This window comes from Macrosteles quadrilineatus, unplaced genomic scaffold, assembly GCF_028750875.1.
Source record: "Macrosteles quadrilineatus isolate MER2022 unplaced genomic scaffold, UCM_ALF_1.0 Scaffold_8__2_contigs__length_117827958, whole genome shotgun sequence".
Classification (NCBI taxonomy): Eukaryota; Metazoa; Arthropoda; class Insecta; order Hemiptera; family Cicadellidae; genus Macrosteles; species Macrosteles quadrilineatus.
The window spans coordinates 106,478,605-106,505,484 of NW_026542601.1; the positions used below are offsets into that span (position 1 = coordinate 106,478,605).

At 31.9% G+C, this 26,880-nt stretch overlaps 1 protein-coding gene across 1 annotated transcript in view; it reads left to right on the forward strand.

Annotated features, from left to right (window-relative positions):
• LOC128999548 (UNC93-like protein MFSD11) overlaps positions 1–26,880 on the forward strand; it is a 55,950-nt gene that overhangs the window by 10,480 nt on the left and 18,590 nt on the right. The window contains exons 2-4 of the mRNA XM_054426119.1: positions 13,446–13,615; positions 16,727–16,903; positions 23,505–23,800. Of these exons, the coding sequence (XP_054282094.1) occupies positions 13,446–13,615; positions 16,727–16,903; positions 23,505–23,800 (643 nt within the window). The remainder of the gene's footprint in view (positions 1–13,445; positions 13,616–16,726; positions 16,904–23,504; positions 23,801–26,880) is intronic.

The window sequence follows — 26,880 nt, forward strand, 5'->3', positions numbered from 1 at the left end:
TATGGCAGTTTAATTTGGAATTAACACAAACACAAATATGGTTTATGGTATCTGTTAATCTTTAGTAATTTTACAAAAAGTTAAATGAAATAGCCTAGTTTTTGCAAGCGTTAAATTGCAGAAAAAATTATATTATTCCGTTCTTTTTAGTTAGTTTTTGGTCTCAAAGTTCAGACTGTAAACTGAAAATTTTCCGAATATTTTACTGAAATATTAACTACCATATATTACATTATTTTTTTATATATATATCTAGTTAACAAAAACTGTACTCATGTCTACTTCTTAGCTGTGAGCCTAACAATGATGCCAATAGCAACGTTCTATTGTCGGGAAGTCTTCTAAAATAGATGATTTCCTTAAGTGTCCAGTTGTCAACCATGGCAGAGCTGGTATCCGTGTCAGGGCCGACCATTGTCTCTGCAGGACAGAAGGTGACTCTGGTCATGATGTGTTCTTTATTAGGTCATGACCCCTAGCTCATGTGAGTCTTCAGCAGAGGCGCCCTTCTTACAAATGTTGAAGCTTGGATATCTGAAAAAATATGATAAATAAATGCATAGCATATTTTCATATATCCATTCCTAACTAAAAGTCAGAAACTTTTGATGGCCCAAAACTGGACCCAGTTGTCCTTCATTGGGCTTTTAAAATGCCCTGGCTGAAGAACCAGGCGATCTTTATTAGTAAAAAAAGCTGTCATCTTATCAATTCAACACTCATCCTTCTGCTATACACTTTTATATCAAATTTCCCATATAGGGAATAAGTTATTTCCAGGTCTCATGTTAAGACCTGGGCCCGGGACCAATTTACTTTTTCGTTTTGATGCGCCCAAAGGCTAAAAATAACAACCGTTCTAATTTAAATATATAAGTGTCCACACGGTAACTCAAGCAAAAATCATTCAATTTTAGTAAAATTTGGTAAAAAGCTGTTAACATAACTTATGTTTATTCTAAGAGTTTGCGAATTAGCATGATCGGAAGCAATGTGAATAAAAGCTTTGAAAAGACTTTAAACCTTTAAAGCTATATTTCAAAATCAAATATTTTAATAATATTACTAGGCTACTTATTTTTGTCTATCTATGCTCTGTCGACAGTTGACTTTTATGATTTCCTCCTCCTCTCTAATGTTCCATCAGTGTTGGCATTGCAAGTTTATGAACAAGTTAATGTGCTAGTAAATAGTTTGTTTTGAGTCTCAGCACATAAATAGCTGTTTGAGAACACATAAACGTGTCCTCGGGCATTAAAATTAGGCAACTTTGCATCAGAAGCCACTAGATTTTCCTAAAATATTGTTAAATTAAAATTACTTTCCAAGTAGGTTATTATTACAGTATATTGAAATTTTGATTGTCAAACAAAAACCTTACAAGCATTTCGAAATAACTGACCGACCATCCTCATATGTAAACTATCAGGTTCTTAGGCCAAGGTTATTCCATGAGAAGAATAATTTATTACTTCAAGTCTGTTTGAATTCCGAATATTTGTTATAACTAAAATTGGTCAAAGATCGATTAATGTATGAAACTATTAACCTTAAATTAATAATCTGAAATATGGTTATTATATTTAAATAGGGGTTATTTCATATCAACTCTATTGAGTTGATTATTACCCAGTTTAACTTTTACCTGACTATCTTTCAATCAAGATTAAACCATATTTAAAGAAATAGAAATTACAGATATCAATACACTTTTGGTATACTGGCACATATCAATCTCATAAAGACTAAATAAAAAAAATAAACTTAATTCTCAACCGCTTTCAAAATTACATCTTGCTAAAGTTAAAAATTTCAACGGATAAATTTAATTTTCAAACCGCCTTAGTACCTCTCAAAATCAAGCTTGAAAGATGAGAGAGAGGATTCATTTTGCAGCATTTTAATAAGATATTTATAGAAATGTATAACAATGCAAAGGTCATAATAAAAAAAATTTGTTATAAATATTACGAGATCATTATTTGTAAATATCTATAAATGACTTATTTCAAATGTATTTTTGTTAAGAAACCATCAATCAACTAGGTACCATTTGAGATTGTTTTTAAACATTTTTAAGTGTCACATTTTGAATTATGCTAAAACATTTTTTTACTTAAATACATTTTCATAATAACTCGTTTCGTAAAACATAAATATAGGTTTACCATAATGCTTAGATGTGACAACAAATCCCCATTTATTTAAATAATCATTGTTTACCTATAAAAAACCATTGCTTTGTAATATGTACAAAAATAACTGCTTTCATTGAAATAATCATTATTCAAGCATATTTCCCAACTTTCAACGCCAAAATATTAGTTTGAAAGTAATTTAGCAAGTGAGTTCACACTGTAAGCGGATGAAGTGTTTTGCAGCAGTTGCGAAATGGACACATCAGCAGAAAGAGGAGTGGGTCATGAAAAGTGATAGCGGGGGAATCTGATGATGCATATGCATATCTCTGCCTTTCTGGGAACAACAATCTGGACTTAGCTGCTACTGCTGAATATTAGATTATATCAGTTTTGTTTTCTAGCACAGCATTTACATCATGTTTCACCTTGTTTAGAATAACTTTGTAATTTTGTTTAGGATGTGTTTTACTTTTGAATTTAACATAAATATTCTGATTAACTTGAAAACTTTTGACTTTCAGATATACAAGGTTTTTTTTTATTTTTTATTACATATTATGAAAATAAATAAAATTATGTTGGGGTATTTCTGTTTAATATTTAGCAGTTATTATTTTGGGAAATTTGCTATTTTACTAGATAAACATCTATATATATAATACGTGAAGCCGTTTTTTGTTAAAGCAACTCCTCCCTTATTTGTGGGCCAATTTCAACGTTTAAGGTGTCAAAAGATTTGTCTCAATATGTAGTTTTGCAATAAGGTTTTATAATTTTGAAATTCCTACTCTTAAGGGTGTGAGACCTTCTCAAAGGTCGGGTTTTCCCAATAAGAAATACATAGAACAAATTTAAAAATAAAAAACAGCTGTTTATAAAAAGAAACTCATTAGCTTTTTGGGAGTAAATATTAATGTTAGTAATATTGAATATTATTTTGGGAAATTTGCTATTTTACTATATAAACATCTATATATAATACGTGAAGCAGTTTTTTGTTAAAGCAACTCCTCCCTTATTTGTGGACCAATTTCAACGTTTAAGGTGTCAAAAGATTTGTCTCAATATGTAGTTTTGCAATAAGGTTTTATAATTTTGAAATTCCTACTCTTAAGGGCGTGAGACCTTCTCAAAGGTCGGGTTTTCCCCATAAGAAATACATAGAACAAATTTAAAAATAAAAAACAGCTTTTTATAAAAAGAAACTCATTAGCTTTTTGGGAATCTATATATATAATACGCTAAGCCGATTTTTGTGAACAGAACTCCTCCCTCATTTTTTGACCGATTTTGATGATTAAAGTGTCAAAAGAATTGCCCTGATCTGTAGTTTTGCAAAGTGTTTTTCGTTTTTTGATATCTTTATTAGTTTGGACAGGATCTTCCATCAAAGTTGGATTTTCTCCCATAAGATTAACATGGGGGAATCTAAAAGTTTAGTTGGAAACTTTGTCTCCACTAATTTGAGAGAACGGCTGGGCGTAGAAAATTGATAGGGGTGTCTAAAGAAAGGTCTTGGTCTGTAGATGAGTTATCAAAAGAAAAACTAAGTAAATTCCCTTAGGGCTCTGCCCCAGAAGCCTTTAAAGATCCCTCTACAGATTTGTTTACATTTTGGCCATGTGGATAGTACTTTTTAATGAAACAGCTGTTAATTTGTAAATTGTATTTTAAACAAGACACATTAATCATTCATTGGGAGTTACTGAATTGTCCAAAAGAAGCATTTGCAATGTTTTTCTTATTTTAAAATTTAGTAAATGGGGACCAAGCTTTGCTCGGGGGAAATCATTAGTTTACTCTTACAATTATTTCTTATTGAACTATCTTATATCTATTTTACGGGTTGGTGTTTGCCTTTTTCACATCTTTCCCCTATATTTTATCATATTATTCTAGACAGATCATCATAGGTTCATGAGATTATTGTCATACATGCTTTCAATCATTGGAAAAATCTTCGATTGTGTAAAAACAATACAAAATAATACAAGTGGAGAAGTATTTTGTTAAATTAATAGTGGTTTATAGCAACTGGATAAAATAAATTCATCTGCAGAAGAATTTGATTGTGCTCTTACCGTTTATAATAACATCCAAACACAGAAACCTTGCCTAAAATAGTACCTATCTTGACAAATTATTTGCAGTGGCCTATATTACGGACCGTGGCCCACTGGATTGGTAACAATATTGAAAATAACACGACATTTTGGCTGTAAAAATGGCCCAATGAGTAAATACTATTTAAGTAGCTACTGTCATGACAGAAAGGTCATATTCCTTTCAAACTAGATCACATCATCCTTTATAAGATACGTTGATTAACAATGCATGTAAACGTAAATATTAATTTTACGTAACAGCCAATTTACATTATTTTTTATTTTTTTGAAATGCCACATTACTATGTCATTCGAATTATTTGTTGCCAATGAAGCTGCACGACCATATAAATGAGGAGGCCCCTAACAGTTCAAGAATAAAAGCCAACTTCACTTCAAGTATATTCCACTACACCTAACATTCCGTAGAGAGATTATATTGACAACTTTGTGTAATTGATAAGGCTGAGACAAATAACTGACATCCCCATGTCAAGGAATTCCAGCTTTAACAGTAACCACACAACCAATTTCTCAAAACTGTGATAGAGGGTTATTAATTGGCACAGAAGTACGATATGAACTGACGCGACGTGACGTAGGAAAAATCTAACTTACACTGTAACGGATATACCTCCATTTGAAGTTAGAACGTGTCTTCCCAACAAACGGAATTTTTTTTTCAAATAAAATCATGGATTAATCTGCATTACACTGATGGAGCCACGGAAGTATTTAGCTACAAAAGATCCACCAATACGATTTAAATACTATTTAAAGGTTTTCCAAAGGAAGAGATACCAGATAGCATACTAACAACTCCGATGACGTACAGTATGAGAAATATTTTATTCATTGAATGATCAACCATATTTGGTAACGAACGCAATTAATATCATTACTGTTTTACACTTATTAATCTTTAAACAATGCTAAATTCTCGAAATACGTATAATTTCACTCAATTTTTCGCAGTTAGATGAATTAGGGCAAGTCTTGAAAGTAACCGTCGATTTCGACGGGTTTCACCTAGTAAATATTAATGTTAGTAATATTGAATAGGTTAAGACCAAGTTAAACAGTTAATCAGTTTTGTTGGAAGAACAGAAATTGCCTCAAGTTAAAAGAAGAAATATTGAAAACGGAAGGAGGAGACAATTAATAAATAAGATATCTTATGCGTATGAGGAGAGTAGAAAAAGGCCTGGTAGTGTATCCAGATACACATTCACTTGGTGAGATGAATAATATTTGCCAGTTCTGCTACATGCAACTTGCCTAATGTCAGATCAAATGAATGAGTGCAAGAAATGTTTACTTCTGACACTGACAGATCGAGATATCCAAAATATTTACTAGAAACTATAATAATACTTTGACTATGAGAAGTTCAAGTAGTAAGTTTATTTATACCAAATCTTGGCGGACCTTATGTTTTTATTGTAAACTTTTTTATTACTCGCTCTACTTCAATTGAGAAAAAACGCAAACGGATTGTTTACGACTAGGTTATGTTGCCAGTTCCTCGGACAAACTTATACAACGTTTTTTGACTGAATTCACCAACACAATCCAGACATTTCAAGTCAAAAATAAGAAGTTTCAAGAACTCATTTGCTATTGAAAGTTTTCGTGGTAATATTACCAACAACCAAACATAAGTAAAGTAATTAGTGTTTGTGTATCAAATGATCAAGTAGTTACGGTAAAGTTTATTTTTATGATTCAGGAGAGGCAAATAATATACACTGTTCAAAAAGAGAAAATGAAAATTGCTATCCAAATCTTATAGCTACATAAGTTATCCAACCTATTTTGACAAATGAATCCATACTTTCAAAACTTCGGGACAGGTATTAAGAGAAACTCCACTGAACAACGTGAGATTGTTCTGATGCGAGGCATATACTGTGACTGACAGACAACACGTTAAAAAACGTTAACCAACTTTCAATGGTGTTTTAGCCTATTCAAAGCAGATTATGGCTGTCCAGGTGGTAACCCAGAGTTTGTGGGTAAAAAATGGAGCACAGGAAATGGTTCATATCACCCCACTTTTCAGGGCTCTCTGCGGAGAAAATTCGTTTGATTAGGGGGATGTCTCAAAATCAAAGAAATAAAATGACCCAATTTAAATTACTTAACACAGGTTATCTGTAAGGCAACAGTGTTCTTCATTTGCTAATGCTGGAAAAACTGTGTTGCAACATGTTAACTCGAATTGAAGCAGATCTTTTAGCATTCATTAGAAGTTATCAGTTAAAACTGAGAGCAGAAATAATGTAGGCGAACCTTGACGACGCAAATATACAGATATTTAAAATTAGTTTCTACTTAAACAATTTTAAGATGTACGGTAACTAGAATTACTCGAATTTAAGCATAACGTTTTCCTCGGCGTTATGTTTCATACTATGCGGCTCATTGAGCCGCACGGGTTCTCTAGTATACAACATAATACAAATATACTATATAAAATGGTATATCTATGTCATTTCTATATTCAACAAATTTGAAGAAACAATACATGAAATCAGTACATTCACAGTAATATATTTTTGAAGGATATATTATAACCTACGGGTCATAGAAAACTATGATAGTGTAATGAAAACTTTTGATTATTCCATAAAATACTTAAAAACAATTTTTAATTTCAATAATAAAGTTTCAGAAAAATAATTATCATATCATCTTTTAAAATGTCACATAAAAAAAATGCTGGCAGGCAGAAGCCCTAGAAAGTGAGCGGAATGGCCTTGGCAGGTCACAGCGCGTTCCAGCCTGTTGCATCGCACTCGAGTGTAACAGGTTCGGTTACATAAGGAAAAAACTGACAAACAAGTTAGAGTGTACTGTAGTGGCTAAATGACGTTTAAATGGACTATTACTCTACAGTAATTGATAGTCAGAGACTAGCAAATTAGCAATGCTTTTTAATTTAATTAATTTTTTTTAATTTTTTTAAAACCTACCTTTGTGGCAGACAACAATATGTAGCTTCCGGCAAACAAACATCAGCTTTTAAAGAGGTTCTTGCTGGGGTGCCGCAGGGGTCAGTACTTGGGCCAGTATTGTTTATATTATATATTAATGATTTGCCAAATGCTATGCCTTGTAAAACAGTTCTATATGCAGACGACACATCGTTTATTTGGCCTTCTGACAATCTTAACACAGCAATCCATGGAATTGATAACATGATCGATATTGGTAATAATTGGTTTAAGAGTAATTTTCTTGAAATTAATAGTGATAAGACAGAGAAAATATGTTTTACACTACGTAGAAACCAAATTGAAAATCCAGATTTTGTTAAATTGCTAGGTATTTTCTTAGATAAAAAATTAACTTGGGAAGAACATACCAACAATGTAATATCTAAGTTGTCACGAGTTTGTTTTTTATTGCGAAAACTAAAAAACTGTGTATCAAATCACACACTTCTTTCTGTTTACCATAGTTTATTTCATACACACTTATTATATGGAAATATTCTCTGGGGAAATAGCTGTGGGGCCAGCAGGGTGTTTACTTGGCAAAGAAAAGCCCTGAGGATCATGTTTGATATACCAAATAAAGTCAACTGCAAACCTTTCTTTATAAATAATAATATAATGACACTTTCAAGTATTTATATTTTTAATAATTTAGTCTTTGTTAAACAAAACATTACAAATTTTACTAAATGTCACTCAATACATAACCACTCAACTAGACAATCAAACAACCTGTACATCCCACCAATTAGACTTTCAAAATTCACAAAAAGCCATAAATATTTACAATTACAACTTTTCAATAAACTTCCCATTCCATTTAGAGAAATTGATAACATAAACCTTTTCAAATCAACATTATCAAGATGGCTAATTAGCAAAGCCTTTTTTTCTATAGACGGTTTTTTTTAAACACAAATAATTACTCTGAACTCTTAACACTATTGGCCACTAGGAGGCAGCCTGCATGACCAAAAATCTTTTTATAAATTTCCTGAATATTTACAAATTGTTTAGTTCTGAAACATTATTTACTTAAGTTTTGTATAAATTTGTGTAAAGCATTCAATCTTAGAATTTTAAATTTAAATATTTAGGCCTGTATGTACAGTTTTTGCAACAAAATGTTCAATGTTTCATAGGATGATGTATAGATTTAAGCATGATGTCACATTTGTGTCCTGACTTCTGACGTTGTCTATTGTAATTTTATGTTGCTGAATGACAATAAAGATTATTATTATTATTATTATTATTATTATTATTTATTAATGATACTTTGTAACTACAAATAATAGTATGGGTAGCCGAGTGACTGTTGTGCTGCCCTACGTTATGGTTGCTGGATTGATCCCGTAATAAGATCGATTCTGAACCTAAATACCTAGATTGTCAATTAACGAAGTTGCTATGTTTTACAAAAAGGTCATGTTAGGATGGTGACATTATGCTATATGTAGTTTTCGTAGGGTGCGTGGAATGGAGTCTAGCGGTACTCACCTTCTATAGGAATTGAGCGTTGCGTGGTGCACAACGTCTATAAGCAGGCTTTTGATACCTTTTGAAGTAAATTGTGAGAACAGGGAGATAGAATTAATTAACAAATTGTTTTATAATTACAATTAAACTTTGGAGTAATTTTACAGAATTTCACTTTAACAATAAAAGACAGGGATCCTCATTCTTGCTGCTTCTTATTTAAAATAAATTCTGCTTTCTAAATGAGTTTACATGTTAAATAAAAGAAAACTATCTGGAAGATGCATTGACAGAAGGTGTAAAATTCAACTTGTCAATGGTGTTGGCAGTTTTTGTCGTTGTTGTTTAGAACTTACATTGAATAAATATTAGGCTATACATGATAATAATATGCAGTAATGACATGATGCGTTAATATACTAGCAGCTTAAAATATATGCCTTAAATTTCCAGTTTTGACTAATGAATATTTTTTTTTACGAATATAAAATATATTTATAAATGGGAACAGTTAATAAAAAATAAAGACTGCAAAACTAAAATTTATTTCCATTTAATTTTGGAATAAATTAATTTCAACAACAGTTACATGACTTTCATTGCTTACTGACCTGCTACAACAAATACAGTTGCCAGAGACAGTGGATTTATATCAAGTCTATTTCTGCAGTCAGTGAACGCTGTACCATCAGATTGGCAGCCTGTCAAAGAAACTGGCCTACCTCTCGATCAACCTGTCTAGAGAGGAATGTTTTAAGTTGTCTGACCTGCAAACCGTGTCGGGTGTTGAAAGTGTTGATTTAATGTTACTCATCATACATCTATGGTTGAATTGGATTTGTCACAGGTGTGACTGTTCGGCCGTAAAATTTGTCGTTTGCTTAGCACCACCCGGAAGAACATCTTAAGGAGTTTTTGCCTCGGGCGCAAACATCATCACATGTTAAAGAATCTTTTTAAATGTATAGGTACTTGATTCTTACTTACTTACTTAACTTGATACTTACCTACTTTACTTGATACTTACCTACTTTACTTGATACTTACCTACTTTACTTGATACTTACCCACTTTACTTGATACTTGTAACTCTCCCACTGGAAGGTCTGGTGTGCCGTGGTCGTCAATGTGTTGTTGGCCTGATGATTGAAAAAGTCTCTTGAGAAGGAATTGTTTTAGTTTTGATTTCGAGGCTTTTTCGTCTACAATACTTCTTATTTCTTTTGGAACCTGGTTGAATACCTTTGTACACATGAATCTTACCCCATTTTTCTCTAGGCTTGATGTTAATAGGCTTATTGTTTAGAAAATTGGTGCCAAACTAAACAGGTGTATTTTCTGTTTGCCTTGGCAAACTCTGCTGTTAATGCTAACAATGGATGGATTATCTTTATAAGTTTGTTTTTATTTGATTATTTTGATTTGATTAGACTACTTGATTAACTGTAACAGACTTATTAAATGGGTACCAAACAGCAATAAATAGCCTTTTCTGTGTCGGAAATTACTCAAATGGGAACATCGTGCAGCCTGCTTCAACAAAATTGCCAAAAATATTTTAGTAAGGATCCTCATCATGAGAACGTTTTGTGTCCGAACAGCTCCAGTCAAGCCAACTCCAACACACATAACCCCTTTGTATTGCATTAAAGTAGCCATTCCTTAAAGTCTGTCACAGTTAATCACATAGCAAAGACAAAACAACCAAATCAAAACTAACAAACCTATACCATCCATTGTTGACATCAATCAGCTGTTGTTCAAGGCAAACGGAAAATATACTTCTGATAAGTTTTGCACCATTATTTTGTTAACGCCCAGTAAGTGAATGTATGTAATCTATAATATTAAAACGAAACAGTGTTTTTTTATTTCACGATTCTGAATCAACCACTCGACGGATTTTCATGATTTTTGTGTTGAAAGAAAGATAATTTTGAGAACTAGGGAATGTCGAAGCCAAAAATTTAGTTTAGGGTCCCAGTTTTTTAGAAATTAAGTTTTAATTTTTAAAAAGTCTAGCAGCCGACGCTAAGATTCTAAACTAGCTTTTGGCATAAAATAATTTGCTTAACATAACAGCTGTAAACATTCAGCTTTTGTGTCACAAATTCAGCATTTGGATAAAAATGTAAAGACATACTTAGGGTTGACGTATTTATACTATGTGTAATGCTAATCATTGATACGTTCAATTCTTCTGTAAGAGGATGACAGATTAATTAAACTATACATAGTAAAATACTAGGATGTTCAAATTATTTTTTAAAGCAATCTTTGTAATCTTCGATTTGTTTTAGAGCAATATAATTTGTTTAAACTAACAGCTGGTTAAATATAAACTATGGAACTATGAGGTTATTTTATTTACTCTTATTTTGTCATTGATTATAGGAAATAAGTAAGATTAGTAGAGATAATTAGACAACAGTTTAAAATAGTTTAGACCAAAATTAATTAAACCACAGTACAAATCGAGGCTCTGTACACGAGTCTTAATAAAAAAGGATAAATGCAAATTATTTTACTACTCCACTTTTCAAGGAAAGAAATAGAAAAATAACAATGTTTACATGTTTTAATTCTTCATGGTAGCTTTTTGTTTACAATTAATGTTAGTCTGCTTTAACTTTGTTTGGATTAGTCCCGGAAATATTGATGTCATAAAAAGATCAAGAATAACCAGGAATCGCGATTTTAAATTACCACCACAACCTCAGCCGGGTTTTATACAAAGATAAACAGATGGATGACATAGATTGAACACAACGTCAACATTGACCTAGGATACTGCAATTAGACAAACCATCCTTTTATGAAATCGTGTTCAGTTGTGGTTACGTTTGGGGGTGCCTATATCAGCGCCCCCAAACGTGAAAATATCACTTATATTTCAACTATGAATATATTGTAGTTTAAATTAACTAATATGGGAAATTACGATGTAGCCTACATTTATTCAATGAGGGTGGGTAATTATCAAGGAAAGAACTGACAACGGTATGGATAATAAACATTGACAATTGATAATAAACATTGACAATTACGTCATTAGCTTTACTAGCGTGTTTATTTTTTATATTCCTGCTACATGAGACCAGTTTTTTTTTTCAAATGAATGTTATTTGAACCAAACAGCTGTTTCAAAACAAACTGTTATTGTTTTTACTTTTCTTTGTTTACACTTTTTTATTTAGCAATTAATGCAGTAAAATTGATATAAAGGATAGGTGTGACGATTAGTTTTGATGTTAGGACACCAAAGTTAAATTATGTGTACTAACTGGAAATTGTGTATAGTAGTTGTATTGTGGTGATAATAATTATGGAAGAGGCAGGTATGCTATGGAAGGTGGTATCGTTGACTAGGTCTATACACTTCTCAATTGACTATTACTCTCTCCACTGTAGGCTACTTATAATCAGTGTGCGAATCGGCTGCAAATCTCATTTCAACGCTTTTCACATCGTAAAAATTGCGGAATTTTGCTGTTTTATTGTAAAATTATTGGATTTAAAATGCATATCGTATAGGCCTATGATGGAATAAAAACATATTTGGTCACACAACATTTGTTTACAAGACGATTTTTCACATTAAAACTGCAAGAAACTTTGTCTTTATATGTGTAAACTAGCTGATCTGAATTATACACGGTTTTAACTGACTACTGAATTCCCGTACGTAGGACGGGCTAACACCTTGTTTTATTTAAAATAATAATTTTTTATTCTCACTTGACACACTTAAACTATACCTTCAGCCATATCTAAAATGGTGGCAGTGTATAAAATAAATTATTTTTAGCTATTTTTTTGTAATGTAATAATTGAAAAATGGTTGTTTTCAAAGACTAAAATATGTTTATGTGTGAAATTACCTACCATGTTTGTTAACTAACCCAGTCCAGTGAAATATTACCCATGACACTACAGCTGATTTCATGTTGATTGGCCTAGAAAAGAGTATCACACATGCCAAATGGTTACAGCAGAACCTTGCTTGATAAGATAAAAGGTCATAAACGAAACATCATTAGTTGTTTACTGACACATTCAAAATAATTATTTTGTATTGCAATTTGTTGGGTTTTCTGCAATTTTACATCTGCATTTTATTTTCTATAAATTTTAAGCCAAAGTTTTGTCATATGAACACATGTACTATTGTTAGAGAATGTATACAGTAGCTTAATTTAATCATAAATTAACTTGCTTTTTAGTTCAAAATCATCAGAGAATGTGAACAAAGAAAACTTAAACTCCACCGACTTGTTTATTTAGTTGAACCGATTCTCAATCAAACGACATTGTAATCAACAAGCTCAAACAAGACAAACAAAATTCTCAACGTTTGCCGCTTGTTTAGAACTGATTTAAGTTTTCTTCGTAGATTTAATGAAAATAAATCTTGAATACATCTTGTTTGCAATGGAGTTGGAATACATTACGTTGAATCATTTTTTTTCTAAATAAACCTTAAGGATGATAAATTGTTGTCCTAGTTTATACAAAGTTGTAAGTTTAAAAAAGAGCTATTAATATCATTGTTTTGCTGTTTTTTACCAAAACATTTTTGTTGGGAAACTTTGATGGTATAATTAGTTAAAAATAATTGTAGATTGTTCTTGAAGAAAGAAAAGTGTGATAAAATAATAATAAAAAGTAAATTTTACAGAGTATATAATTTTTGAAAATAATAATGTTTATGTTTGTTTCAGAAACCATTTCTGGCCAGCGCACAAGAAGATGACCCCACATTCACAGCGGACGGCTACGTCGCACTGGGAATTCTTTACCTCTTCTTCGGTATCTTCCTATGGGTCGCCCCGAGCATAATCAGCATGATCGGACCCAGAGCTGCACTGGCCGTTAGCTCCCTCGGATATAGGTAATAGGTAATGCTGACTTCTTACCCCCTCCCCCTCCCTTCCTCCAGTCATACCTGTGCCTGTCCTTTACATGATAGGCTACTACTAAGAGAAAAAGAATATTTTATTGCATTATTTATAAAAACAATACTAGGGACCTTGCAAAATTTTTTATATCCTTAGAGCGAAGCGGTATCTTTCTCCAGTAAAACAATTTATATCAAAAGTTTGAAATATTTTAGGACTGTACACAATATGGGATTCTCTCTAAACGTGTTTACAACATAGGCTACTGTCTCCAAAATCTTAATGAATATTTAAATAATCAACACAATTCACAAAATTGGGTTTAAAGTTACAATGAAAATTAACACATATTAAATTTAGTGCCACAAATGACGATGTCTATAAAAAGTATTATGGTTTAAATACAAAATACCATCACTTGTCCGATAGTGTTTTTGTATCAATATCTCTAATTATGCGGTGTTTGGCCATAATTATATGTTTTGAGAACAAGAACTGGCCACCAAGGCTATTGTCTGTCAGTTGTTTAAAATATGCTAACTAATTATTTATTGAGGTTCCTGTATTTTTTCTATCTTTTTCCCTAGACATGTATTGCTTTCAGTAGGGTACTTAACTTATTAGTGTACATAATTAAAATAGATTTATTTTGATTAGCTGTGTAAAACCAATCAAAGCTTAGTTTATTTCAAAATTGAGTTTATTTTTTTCTCAGAAGGGCCATGGGCCTCTCCTGTCTATGCCCATAGCCCATGTTAAAGTATGAAATAGATAGGACTCTTCTCATTTCAAAAGATTTCAAAATAATAGGTAATCTGTTAGTGTTAGTATTTTGGTTTTAAGGGAAGAAAGAAAGTTAGGGTCTCTTTCCATCCATTTGTGTCACAGTGTGTTGAACATTGATTGTTAACAATAAAGATAAGGGGTTTTCTAAATGGATTGGGAAAAGTTACTATTCATAAAAGTTTTTAAATCAGCTAGGTATGAGGTAGAGGAGTTTCTGCTAATTTCAAAGTTCCAAAAGCAATTTGTAATCCGCTAGTGTGCTGAGGTATTTGAAGGCCACAGCACTTACAGCTATAACGGGCCGAGTCGTGCCGAGTGTTGTGTTGTGGTGATCACATGTCGAGCACGTCCAGCGTTTGTGATGAGTCAGGCCTAGTCGGCTGGTGACAGGAAATGCAACTCTAGCGTTGGCACAAGCACCTACCTACGTGTAATTATAGAGTCTTACAACACGGACTACTTGAATATACTATCAGTATCCGCTTTGTATTTATGTAAATCACTCGTGGTTATATTGTGGCTTCTTAAAATGCTGAGAAAATTGTAAAATTTTATTTTCAAATGCTTGCTTAAGGGTTTGAAATGAGTCGTGAATAACTTTCAGTTTTGTGTATTGGCTCATTAACAATGTTTTTTAGAGTGGGAGATAGGTGTGGTAAATCCATTCAAACAATAGTTTCTGTTATGTGTTGCCTTCTCTTTTTTATTTACTTTTTGTTAAGTATTTCATTAAGGGCCAATATAATTTTTGCTTTTAAAAGTAATTGTTTTTACAGACAACGAATACAATTTTTTTGTGACGAACAAGTTTTCTTGCTAGTTTGTTTTAAAACCACTTAAATTAGTGTAACTTCAACTGTAGTTTCACACATTTTCTTCGCCTTATTGTTGATTTCAATAATTGTTAACATTTTCACATATTTTTACACTACATTTCTTAAATGTTCTGTTAAATGTTAAATTAATATGGGTATTTTGTTTATATTTGGCCTGACATTGTACTTTAATATCTTTATTTCTCCACCTTGAGCCTAATACATAACTTGACTGATAAGAAAACATGTGTATAACTAGGTATGAAATGTCTTATCAACATGCCTTAAAACACCTTCTAGTCAATCTAATCAGCTGACTTTTATTTAAGATGAATATTTACCAGTTGTTTCCTGTTTTAGTTTAAAGTTTATTTAACTTCAAGGTCAAGTTAATGATAAGTTCAAGGTAATGAAACATAGTGTTTCCCTTCTTTGAAATCTAGGTTAATGCTGAAAGTTAACAATCCGAGAAACATTTTTAACTCACTCCAAAGTAATCTTGTTTGAGATAATAATTTCATTTCAATTGAATTATCCTATTTATAATAAAGCCATTTGAAGACAAATTATCACATTTAGACAGTATGGAGAGTTTTATCATTTCAACAACTACTATTGTACACTCAAGCATCCCATTATATTTACATAATATTCTGACATTATAAAGATATAGATATCTACAATTCTTTTGTTAAGAGTTTACAGCACTTCATTTTTGCAAACCTTTTTTTGAAGATTTGTTATAGGCTCTTAATTAGAAGTGATTGTAATTTAAATTGTATTGTAAAATCTTTTTCATTAGTGTAATTAACTTATTATATTTTGTTGTTACATCACAACTTGATGATTTGTAAAACCACACAAAAATATAAATAAATTATTAAGCCTCTCCAATCTGTCTGTGTACATTTCACCTTATGTAAATACTTTTTTAAAGAGTTGATGTTTGTAATTTTTATCTTTTGTGACCAGTCCTAGATTTTGGTGTTACAAAAATGTCTAAATGCCGGAGTCTTTTTTCAAGCTGTGTAGTTCCCAAAAGCTATGTTAAATCCACTAAAATTGTGCACATTTTACTTTATCCAACGAGATGATCATGATCATTGTACTAAACTTACCGATTAGCTGGAGTACACAATCCACTATTGTAGAACCCTATTTTTGTGATCATTGATTTTTTTTCATCCTGCTGTATTACTAGTTTTACTGAAAAAAAAGAACTGTACATTACCTCATTGGTTATTGAACCGACGATGCCTCCTACTCTCTTATGTGTTATTCTGCATAAAGAGTTAAGTACATCAAAGTTCTCTTGGACATAGGTCTTCGACACAATTCTTGGTCTGCCGATCGATGGTTTTACCTTCCGAGGTTCTAGGTATTTTTATCATCATATAAAAGTTAATATTTTAGCTTATAGTTTTGTGTGTGTATGACTCATTTGACTCTCGTACAATAAAATATCTAACCTTAAGATTTTCTAATGGTCTCTCATTGTTTCAGTGCCTTTATCGCATCGTTCTACCTGCGCAAGACATGGCTCGTGTACGGAGGCTCGATAGTGAACGGCTGCAGTGCTGCCTTGCTGTGGACGGCTCAGGGAAACTACACGATCCTCAACTCAAGGCCGAAGACCATCACCAGAAACACCAGCATATTCTGGGTCCTGTTTAAGTGCTCGTAAGTATACATAGATTTTGATTGGTTAATGGCCGAGTGAAACTGGAACACATATCTGAAAAGATAGGGGGGGGAGGGGGGTTTAGAAAAATATTTCATGGCTAAATAATTGGGGATGTAAAATTGAGATGAAATAGTCAAGTAAAACATGATACAGAGCAACAGGATGATTTTTGTAATTAGGAATTAGTTTTAGTAATTCTGGATATCTAGGTTATCTTTGTGTAAAATGTCAGTTAATTTGGTTTAGATTCTGATATTTGGTTTAATTTGATAAGTGTCGTCAATGTCAACCACCAAAATGTTACCATCAAAGTTCTAAATTGTTAATCAGTTTCTCATAATTTGTTATATTGTTATAATTTTTTTTAGGTATTGTTATATTTTATAAATTATTTTATATTTTATCAGATATTGTTATATTGTTACATGGTCAACATTTAATTTATATGCACATTTATTTTAATTTTTCTAAAGTCCATATTGTTTGTCCAAGCTAAATTTTCAAATCAGAATGATTGAAGTCAAATGATATTTAGGTATTCATCATTACACAATTTTTCAAATTACATTTACGGTTTAAGTGTAATTTTTGTTGTTTTATCTTATTTATTATTCCATAATCTTGTTGTGTTGTGCATGTGCTTAATTTTGTCCTTTGGATATTCAACAAATAAGTATTGTAATTCCCCTGTGATTAATGAAAAAATGGTAAATCCGTAAATAAATTAAACAGATTTTGCATGTAAACAGATACACACCTCATTTTTCTATTGCAAAGTAATTTTATTTATCTGTTTTTCCAACCCTGAATGTTATTTTAGGGTATAAAAACTTTATTTAAAAGAAATGCTTTGGCTGCTTTATAGTTTGAAGTGAATTTCATAACCCAAGCAAACTATAATTGCCAAAGTAGTTTTGTAAAATTGAGCTATACTGAATGATCAAACATTGCATTTCTTGATGCAATCTTCCACTATTATCAGTTGGATAAGATAAATTTCACAGTGTCTTGTGTTGGGTATGGAATGGAGCACAACTAAAAAAGTAAAAAAAGTAATTTAAATGTTCTTGAAAACTCTTAGTTTGTACTCGTTTGTACAGTTTTTAAATATAAAAAATGTTAAGTGATTTTCTTCTTGGTTTTGATGAACAAGATATATTAATTCTATCCAATGTTTACATTGGTTCAAGCTTAAAACATTACTTCCCTCAAACCTGGGTCATTCTTATAATCAGTAAATATCTGATTATATATGTTTTCTCACCAAAATTAAATTTGTTGTTTTTAATTTTTTTTCATATTTATAGACAAAATTCAATTCTTACATCCAAAAACATCTAAGCAGCTTAGGTTGATTTCCTTTAAAAGCTTTTAATGTTCTCAATTACAAAATTCCACCGTTGAAACTGAATAAAATCTTCAATACTACACCTAAGAAACAAGTTAGGCCAAATAAACATGTTTGTTTGCTCCTATAGCTAAGGTAAAGTTATGTTATGTTTTGAGTGGCAATTAAAGCAGTTTCCATTCGGAAGTTTCCAAATCGTTCAACAGAAAGTCACTGGGTTTGTGTGGATTAATTTGTTTGAGGGTGTTTTAAACTTTCCACTCAGCACAAGGACAGACCACTGTGCCCTTAGGTTGGCCAGTCCAATGCCCCAATGTGACGAACAGTGAAATCTGAGTTAATTGATGCTTGTGAGAGTGTGAGTGTTTCTGCGTAGGACCTTGACTATCCCAACGTTTACAATCTCGCCCAGCCTAACCGGTTCTCCGGTCAACCGGTCACATAATTGATTCATATTGCCTTCCTCATTTCTGCAGCGAAACAAACAGCTGTTTGAGAGTTGTTGTATCTGCAGAGAAAACATATTTATCAGCGTTACGTAATATATTTTTTGACATATTTTCTTTATGTTTTATAAATTTAGTAATAATAATTTTGTTTACAATTTTACACGTTTTAATTTTGTAAAGTGATTTTTTTTATTGTCTTCAGTTTATTCCTCAAATTAGTTAAAATAAATTTCCTTGGCAAAAGGTTGTTGTAGGTAGGTGTATTTAAGTTCTGTACAGTACCATATAAACCTTAGTATAAACTAACTATATAATAGAGGTATTTTAAAGTTATATTTAATAATAAACGGTCTAAAACTAAAACTTGCAGCCATATTGCCGGTACTAAATATTGTGTAAATTATACCTATACAATCTTGGCTGATACATAAGATAATTTCAAATATAAACGTTTAATTTTATTATATTTATGTAAATAACCAATTTTCATAGTTTTGAATCACACACTTTGTACAACACATTAGATAAAATTTTTAACAACAACAGTTGTCGATAATTATAAACCACTCTAACTCTTGAGTGTTACTAAACGGTAGAGTGGAGAACTGATCAGCTGACCTGGCACTCGAGACAATCCAGCCACAACCGGATACAACCGGTAGACGGTACTGCACATAGCACTGAGAAATTCTCTCAGACTATAGGACATGCGTTTATATTCAATTTAATTAGCCGAAACGTTTAACTATTAATGAGAAGGTCAAAATGATCAGCGTAGTCTAGTTGGAAGCCACCATCTGTTCTGACGTCATCGTTGTGGCCGTGAACTTACAACTTACAGCTGAGAAGTGGGTCGTGGGTGTCGTGTTGGTAATCAAGGCAATTAACTGGCCGTTACTTTCACCGATTGAGCTAGCTGCTAAATTATGGCTACTGTGTGGGGTTCATGCTAAAACTTGTCTGTCTGTGTGTTCGTATGTTCACGGTGCTGTTATTTGTGTCACCAGCTGGAAGTTCATTTAAGTCAATGAAGTCAATAGACTATTCGTTCAAAAAATTAAATTAAACAATTTTAGTAGATAATTTTAAATTAAAGTTTGAAATGTTAAATATAATAGTTTTAGCATATAATGTCCTTGCTGAATTCTACAACAAGACGCTTAGCGCTTTATGATAGGTTTATGATTTAAATTGAATACCTTTCTATGACAAATAAATAATATTAAGTAAAATATAAAAACATTACACTTTTTGAATACATTTTAAATGTACAAAAATACTATTGTAAGATTAAATAAACAATATTTTTTACTTGACCCTTCTTTTACATTGATTTACTATTTAGTTAATTGTAACGGGAATAACGTTAAATGAACATGTTTAATGTGTGCATTTCAGTATGGTGAAATAACAAAATAAAACACAATTATTGGTAATTTTAAAATTGAAACTCAAATGCAGTTTTTAAAACTGTTTTTATCAGTGACCAAAACGATTTGACCTAAAGATGACCTTATCTACATCAATACCGTTAGTAAATCTTTTGTTCATATTTATTGTAGTGGAAACTAAAATTTAAAATAAAAACTGTCACAGTAAGATTATCTCACTTAAAGGAAAAACAATAATGTACAAAATCATTGCCATATGGTTAATAGATTTAAAGAAAATTTAATTAAATTAGCACAAAAAGCACCTAATCAGTCTCTGTGCAGTGTGCATGACCTAAACATGTTTATAGATTAATTCACTATCAAGTCACTATCAATAACTTTGAATGTGAGTCATTTCCAGGAAGTGCCAGTTTATCATGTTTATTTAGTTGAGAATGCATAGGCTGCATTGCAACTCAACAATTAACTCTGTAAAATATTTAACCTTTGTACATTTTTTATAGTGACATGCTATTATACAGTATGAAACATTATCTATATAATTAATACGCTACATGAAACTTTGTCGGTTGAACTCCTCCGCCATTTCTTAACCGATTTTATCCATTGACGTCTCATTGGAAAGAGCGTGTCGCGTAGATTTGCAAACTGGCCTTACATTTTTTTTAAAGTCCCTTGGACTCTGCCCCAGTGGCTTTGAAAGTTCCCATGTTATCCTTATGAAGAACATAATTGTTTACATTTTGATCAGCTGTATAAATTAATTGCTGTTATTTATTTTTCAAAACAATGAAACGCATTGAGCACATTTATTGACTATTGCATATTTATTGAGTTTGTGTAAACATAACCCCCAAGACGGATCGTGTTAGTATGGTTGTACCTTAAATATGTGTATTTATCGTTGTTTTGTGTCGCTATGAGGGATCGTGTTAGTAAGATTGTAACTTAAATTTGTGCATTTATCGCTGTTTTGTGTAGCTATAATTTGTTTATTTGTTTTTTTTTAATGCCTCCGACGTGACGACAACGAAACATAGACAGGAGGCGTAATCGTGATAACGTCCGCAGCTACAGAACAGTGGCGCGTAATAGGCTTAACTCATCACGGTCAGCAAATGACCCTGGACAAACTCATTTATTAGGTTACAAATGCGCCCTAACACTTTCCCCAAAACAACTTTTTGTTCTCAATTGGCCCTCTATCAATGACCTGTGTTGCCTGTACAGCGAGGCATTTTGAGAAGGAGAAAACCGGCCGAAATGCTTTAGGTTTATCAATAACGAAGATAAACATGGTCTGAGTTACACACCGGTAATCTTTGAGTTGACTCTTTTAAACTCATTGTAAATATGACTGTTATTCGTTTTGAAATAACTCCTGTAATACTTTGCAATTGCTCGAATTCGAGCAACATGTACACTAGTATGAAATAATACTGTACTATATCCACAATAAATATCCTTATGAATAATCAGTCTACGACCTAATGTTACTTGCCACAGTATAAATAAATTTGTCAAAAACTGTTTCTGTTTGTTAAATAAATAAAATTATTCTACACTGTTGATGGCAGAAGAAATTTTTGAAAAATTATGTAGTGAAAACGTTGAGCATAGGCTGATACTAGGTTTAAAACTAACTTTAAATATCCGTGGAATCGTCTTTCATTAGTAGAAAAAAAACCGACATACATGGGCAAAAAACTGTTTAACTGAACAAATATTTAACTGAAACTGTTTAACTGAACTGTTTAAGCAGTCTCAAGAATTAAAGAACAAAATACAGTCCAAGCATTTCTAAAGCAGCCTTGCTAATTTTCTTCTAAGAAAACCCTATTACAATATAGATGAGTGCTTAACTGATCAGGATGTGTAAAAATAAATTTGTTTTTATCAAAAATGTTTAACTGATACATTTTGTTTAAACCACTTTTATTTTTATAGTTTTAGTTTATTTTAGTCTTTTATAACTCCTTAGTCTTGAGGTATTTGTATTTTGACAATGTCGCCTGTTTTATAGCATTGCTATATTATGTAAACGTTACGTGACAATAAAGATTTCAACCTACTGTGAAGTAAACATATCACATTGTTTTTTCCTCTGGTTTAATCCATTCCAAAAGAAAATGTTTTGCTGGAATCATTACAATTTGAATGTTTTTTTTTATGTTTGTAGATTAGTAAATTTTTTCAACTAATAAATAATTTTACTTTAGATTCAATTTTTTGAAATTTTTCATGCATTGTTCATATATACCTCCAATACTTTAAAAGCCCAGGGGGTAGAGCCCTGACTGAAATATTAAAAAGTAGTTTTATTCATATTTGAAACTCACCAAACATTTTTAGTATGCCCTTAGTAATACCCCTACAAACTGTTCGGAGGTTGTTGCAAATTTTATCATACAGTAATCCATTTTGTAGTATTAATAAATTTGTTTACAAAACCCTTTAGTATGGACATAAACTGTATCAACTTTAAAAAAGTTGAAAAATTTGTACACATATAAAACTATATAAATTCATTGTACTAAAGGATATTTTAAAAAGGATAAGAAAATATTGAAGACTTCATTAGAGAAAATGTCATCAGAACACCGGGATAGGGGCTGTAAACTCCCACATCCAATGACGTAAATGATCAAGGTCAAGTTTACTCCAATTTCAACCAATTGGTATTATTGGTCATAACATACTCTGTTGAGATTGTGTTGGTCAGAAGCCAAAGCCCTAATCCATTATAATGAATATCAGTCCAAATGTTGGAAAAGATTCAAGTACTATTGGATATCTTAAATATATTTTAATGTTGAAAACTAGGCCAACCTTAAATGGATGAAATTGAAATTCTCAAAATATTCAATTTATTTTATTTACTCAAAATAAAACATAACCTTCAATCACTGTTAAGTTTATCTTCATTATGGAATACATGATTTCTGTGGCTAATTTAATTGCTGCAGCCTTTATTTTCAATATTAATGAGAGTATGAGCATATACGCTGTATGTGCAATTCCAGATTTGAGTTCTTCCTACTCTTTTTCTGTGTTAGTGGAATTTTGTATGAAAGTGATTGTAGAAATTTGTAATTCATTTTGATAGCCCCAGGATTGTGTTTTATGACTAATAATGGTAAAAACGCACCTTGTCAGACAATCCTTGTCATGTATTGTGTTTACCATTATTAGTCAGTGGAATTTGGAACGAAGGACAAGTGATTCAAACTTTTAAATTTTTAGATGATGGGGATGGACCCGTCCTCTCGTACTGAAGTTTTATATGCTTAATACTAGGATAACCCCACACACCATTATATACCACTTAAAAGTACATTTTTGAATTATTACCTAAGATGTTGCAACATAAAAATCCTTTGGATGTTTCATTAAACCTATTTTACAGGCTATTCTTCGGCAACATCTTTGTGTTCCTGATGTTCCAAGGGAAGACGAGGATTGACTACGAGACGGGGAACACTGTGATCATCACGCTGTTCTGCGTAGCCGCCGTCGCTACGTTCCTCATGTTCTTCCTGCAGAAGCCGGAGCACGAGAGTCAGAAACGAGATGAGGCGTCGCTCTGGGCGTCTCGAGTGTCTTTCATCGCAGAGGCCGGGCCTAAGGAGGCCTTCTTGAAATCTCTCAGTCTTGCTATCAAACCCAAGATACTTATGTTGTGTCCGCTGTTTTGCTACTTTGGTAAGCGTTTGATAAAGTTGCTGAAAAAAGATTTTCTAGTAAGGGGTAATAATGCAGAGGAATAGTGCTTATAGTAGTATTAGTGCAAGACACATTCTTAAGAATCATTACAGAAACAATGCTAAACGTTGCAATAAAAATATCCTGGTTAATAGCAGGACAACAAGCTACAACGTGAATTAATTAAATTCCAAATTTGATGGTATTATAGCATGAAAGTACCTGGGGACCAAGCTTTGCTCGGGGAAAATCATTAGTTTACTCTGAAAACAGTTTAGTATTGCAGATACATTAATCCACTCCCAAACTCCACACTGCTTACCTTTACTACTTCCTTCACCACTCCCTACGTTGTGGACCTGTTTGCCCTCATTTTAGATTTGCAGATCTATAAATGCCACAGACAGTTCCCACACTCTGCACTGCTAGCCTTACTACTTCCTTCACCATTTCCTACGTTATGGACCTGTTTTCCTCCCTTCTCATAGCATTTTAGGATTGTAGATACCCTAATCTAATCCCCATTAACAGTTCCCACACTCCAGACTGCTCACCTTTACTACTCCCTTCACCACTTCCTACGTCGCAGACCTGTTTCCCTCCCTTCCCATAGCATTTGAGGATTGCAGATACCTTAATCTAATCGTCATAAACAGTTCCCACACTGCTAGCCTTTACTATTATTGATAAAAAAAGTCCTCCTACAATGTATCTAGTAATCTTCAGTATCATCTTTGCTCAATAGTAACAACTGATGTTTTTCCTTTTGTACTGTATTTTGTAATTGCTAGTATACTGTGGATAGACTACTAACAAGTCTTTTGTTTACTTTTTCCTTGTTATTCAATTCAACTAACATGGTTACTTAGCAACCCATAAGACTTTCAGTTTCATTTTTCTACGTAATTAGAATTTTGTTGGCAGTTCTAACTGCAATAAACTCGTTTTTAGACCAAAAATAAACTATTTACAACATTTGAAGACAATCGTCGGAGCCGTTTTCGAGATCTTGGTGCAAGCATACATACATACAAGCAAACATTGCTCGTATTAGAGTATAGGATAGTCCAAATAATTGAATAATAGATAATTTATTAATTGATAAAATTACAGGAACGATCTTGAAGTTACTCGAACCCAAAACTCTGATAATGTTCATTATCTATTGTTGGTGAGCATCTCCTCATGCCTTCTAAATTAAATCATAACAAATAACAAATCTTCTGGTTATATATATAAAACATAAATTAACTTTACAACAGATGGAGTATGATAAAACCCCCTTTATATCAATTTTAAATTAAGTGTTTAAAGTCATGCTTATAAGGTTACAGGCCAATGGTGTAAATCTTTATAAAAATTGAATAACATTTGTTGGAAAGTGACAAATGCTATCACCCTCTTTGCCGAACTTTGTTATTGTTGGATTATTTTTTTTTAAATTAGTGAACAAAATAGAATATTTTCCAACAATTTTAAAAACAGTGAGATGAAAAGTCAGTATGAATTTTTTGATGACTGCATAATACCGCTACATAAACCTTGTTGTTCTAATTGTTTAAAAAAATTAGTTTATGTACTGATACCTATATAATTTTCTAAACAAACATACATCTCTATTATTTTTTGTTCATAAACTTTTTAAACTTATATTTTCACAGAAATGTAGCTGGTGTAATTTTGTTTGGAGTAAAAATGTATATAGTGTAATGCATATAAAATGTTTAAAAGTATTAATCAACCAAAACAACAGATTTTGAGGAATTTTGTTGCAAATAAGGGAAAAGACCCGGGTATGTGTCATGAAACTTATCTATTGTGATACCTAAACAACAAAAATTAATTAGGTACAAAGAAAAAGTTTTAAATGTTGATGAAGATTTTTTTAAAGTATGAACATTAAGATGAAATATTTTTCATAACTACGTGTTGTATCGATAATCCATTTCACAGTGAAAGTTTTTGCATTTAATTATCTCAGAACAAGTTCACAGAACCTGGTTTTCCCTTGCGCTAATCTCAGGTTTCTCTTGAAATTGAGCATTAATAGCCAATCCATACTAATAACCTAATATCTAATATCCAATGTGCCCAACATTGGTTATCCCATGGGATGAATCCCATTATCGTAAATGTATCAGAGATTGTTAGTGTTTTCCTTATCAGCTGATGAGTAAGGTAATTCAGGGTTGCCACTGAAACCTAAAACTTTATACTTAATGTTCAAATCACCAATCAATTCCTTTGATGGATTGTAATAGTTACCTGTTTGTCTTCGCGGCCAAGCACTAGGCTTGTCTTATCAATCGCCTATGAAAATAGCAAAGTGAGATTGTAATGTCTTAATTGCCACAAAAGGTATCTTATCAATTTTTGTAGGAATTTAAAAATTGTAAGTGGAATAGAGTTAACAATTTTCAGTAGTTCTTGTTTTAGTTGTAACCAGTTCAAACATGATATACCGGTTCAGTACAGTTTTAACTTTTCATTATAATTTAAAATACTTTTGAATTGAAAAAGAAATTTTTAATACATATTTTATGGCTTGTTTCAATAAATAATCACAATGACCACTTCATGTAATGTTTGTAGGCAAAATATATTTTAATGTTTGTAGGTAATTGACAATAGTGTCGTGACTATTGTCTTGAAAATTTGTGTGTTTATTAAATTATACAGGGCGTTTATAAAAGAATCATCAGGTTTTAAAGGCGTGTACCTCACCCAATTCTTGTCCCACATTAATATTTGAAACATGTGCTTAAAAAGCATGTTTCCAAGTTTTATAATCAGCTGTTCAATAATCAGTCTTGGTTTTTTCTTGAACGTGTTTGCATAATTTTCAAAATGGTTACAATTCACGAAAAAACATTTTGAGTTTTTCATTATGACTCAAGTTTATCTTTAATAACTGTCCAGCGTGAGTTTCCGGAGCATTTTAGACGGACTCCTACTACAGACCAAAGAATTTTAAGGTGGTATCGCTAGTTTAAGAACTCTGGAAGTGTATTGAAACGTAAAATCATAGGTCGTGAAAGAGTTCTCTTAGAAACTGAGATGGATTGGCAGATGTAACGATA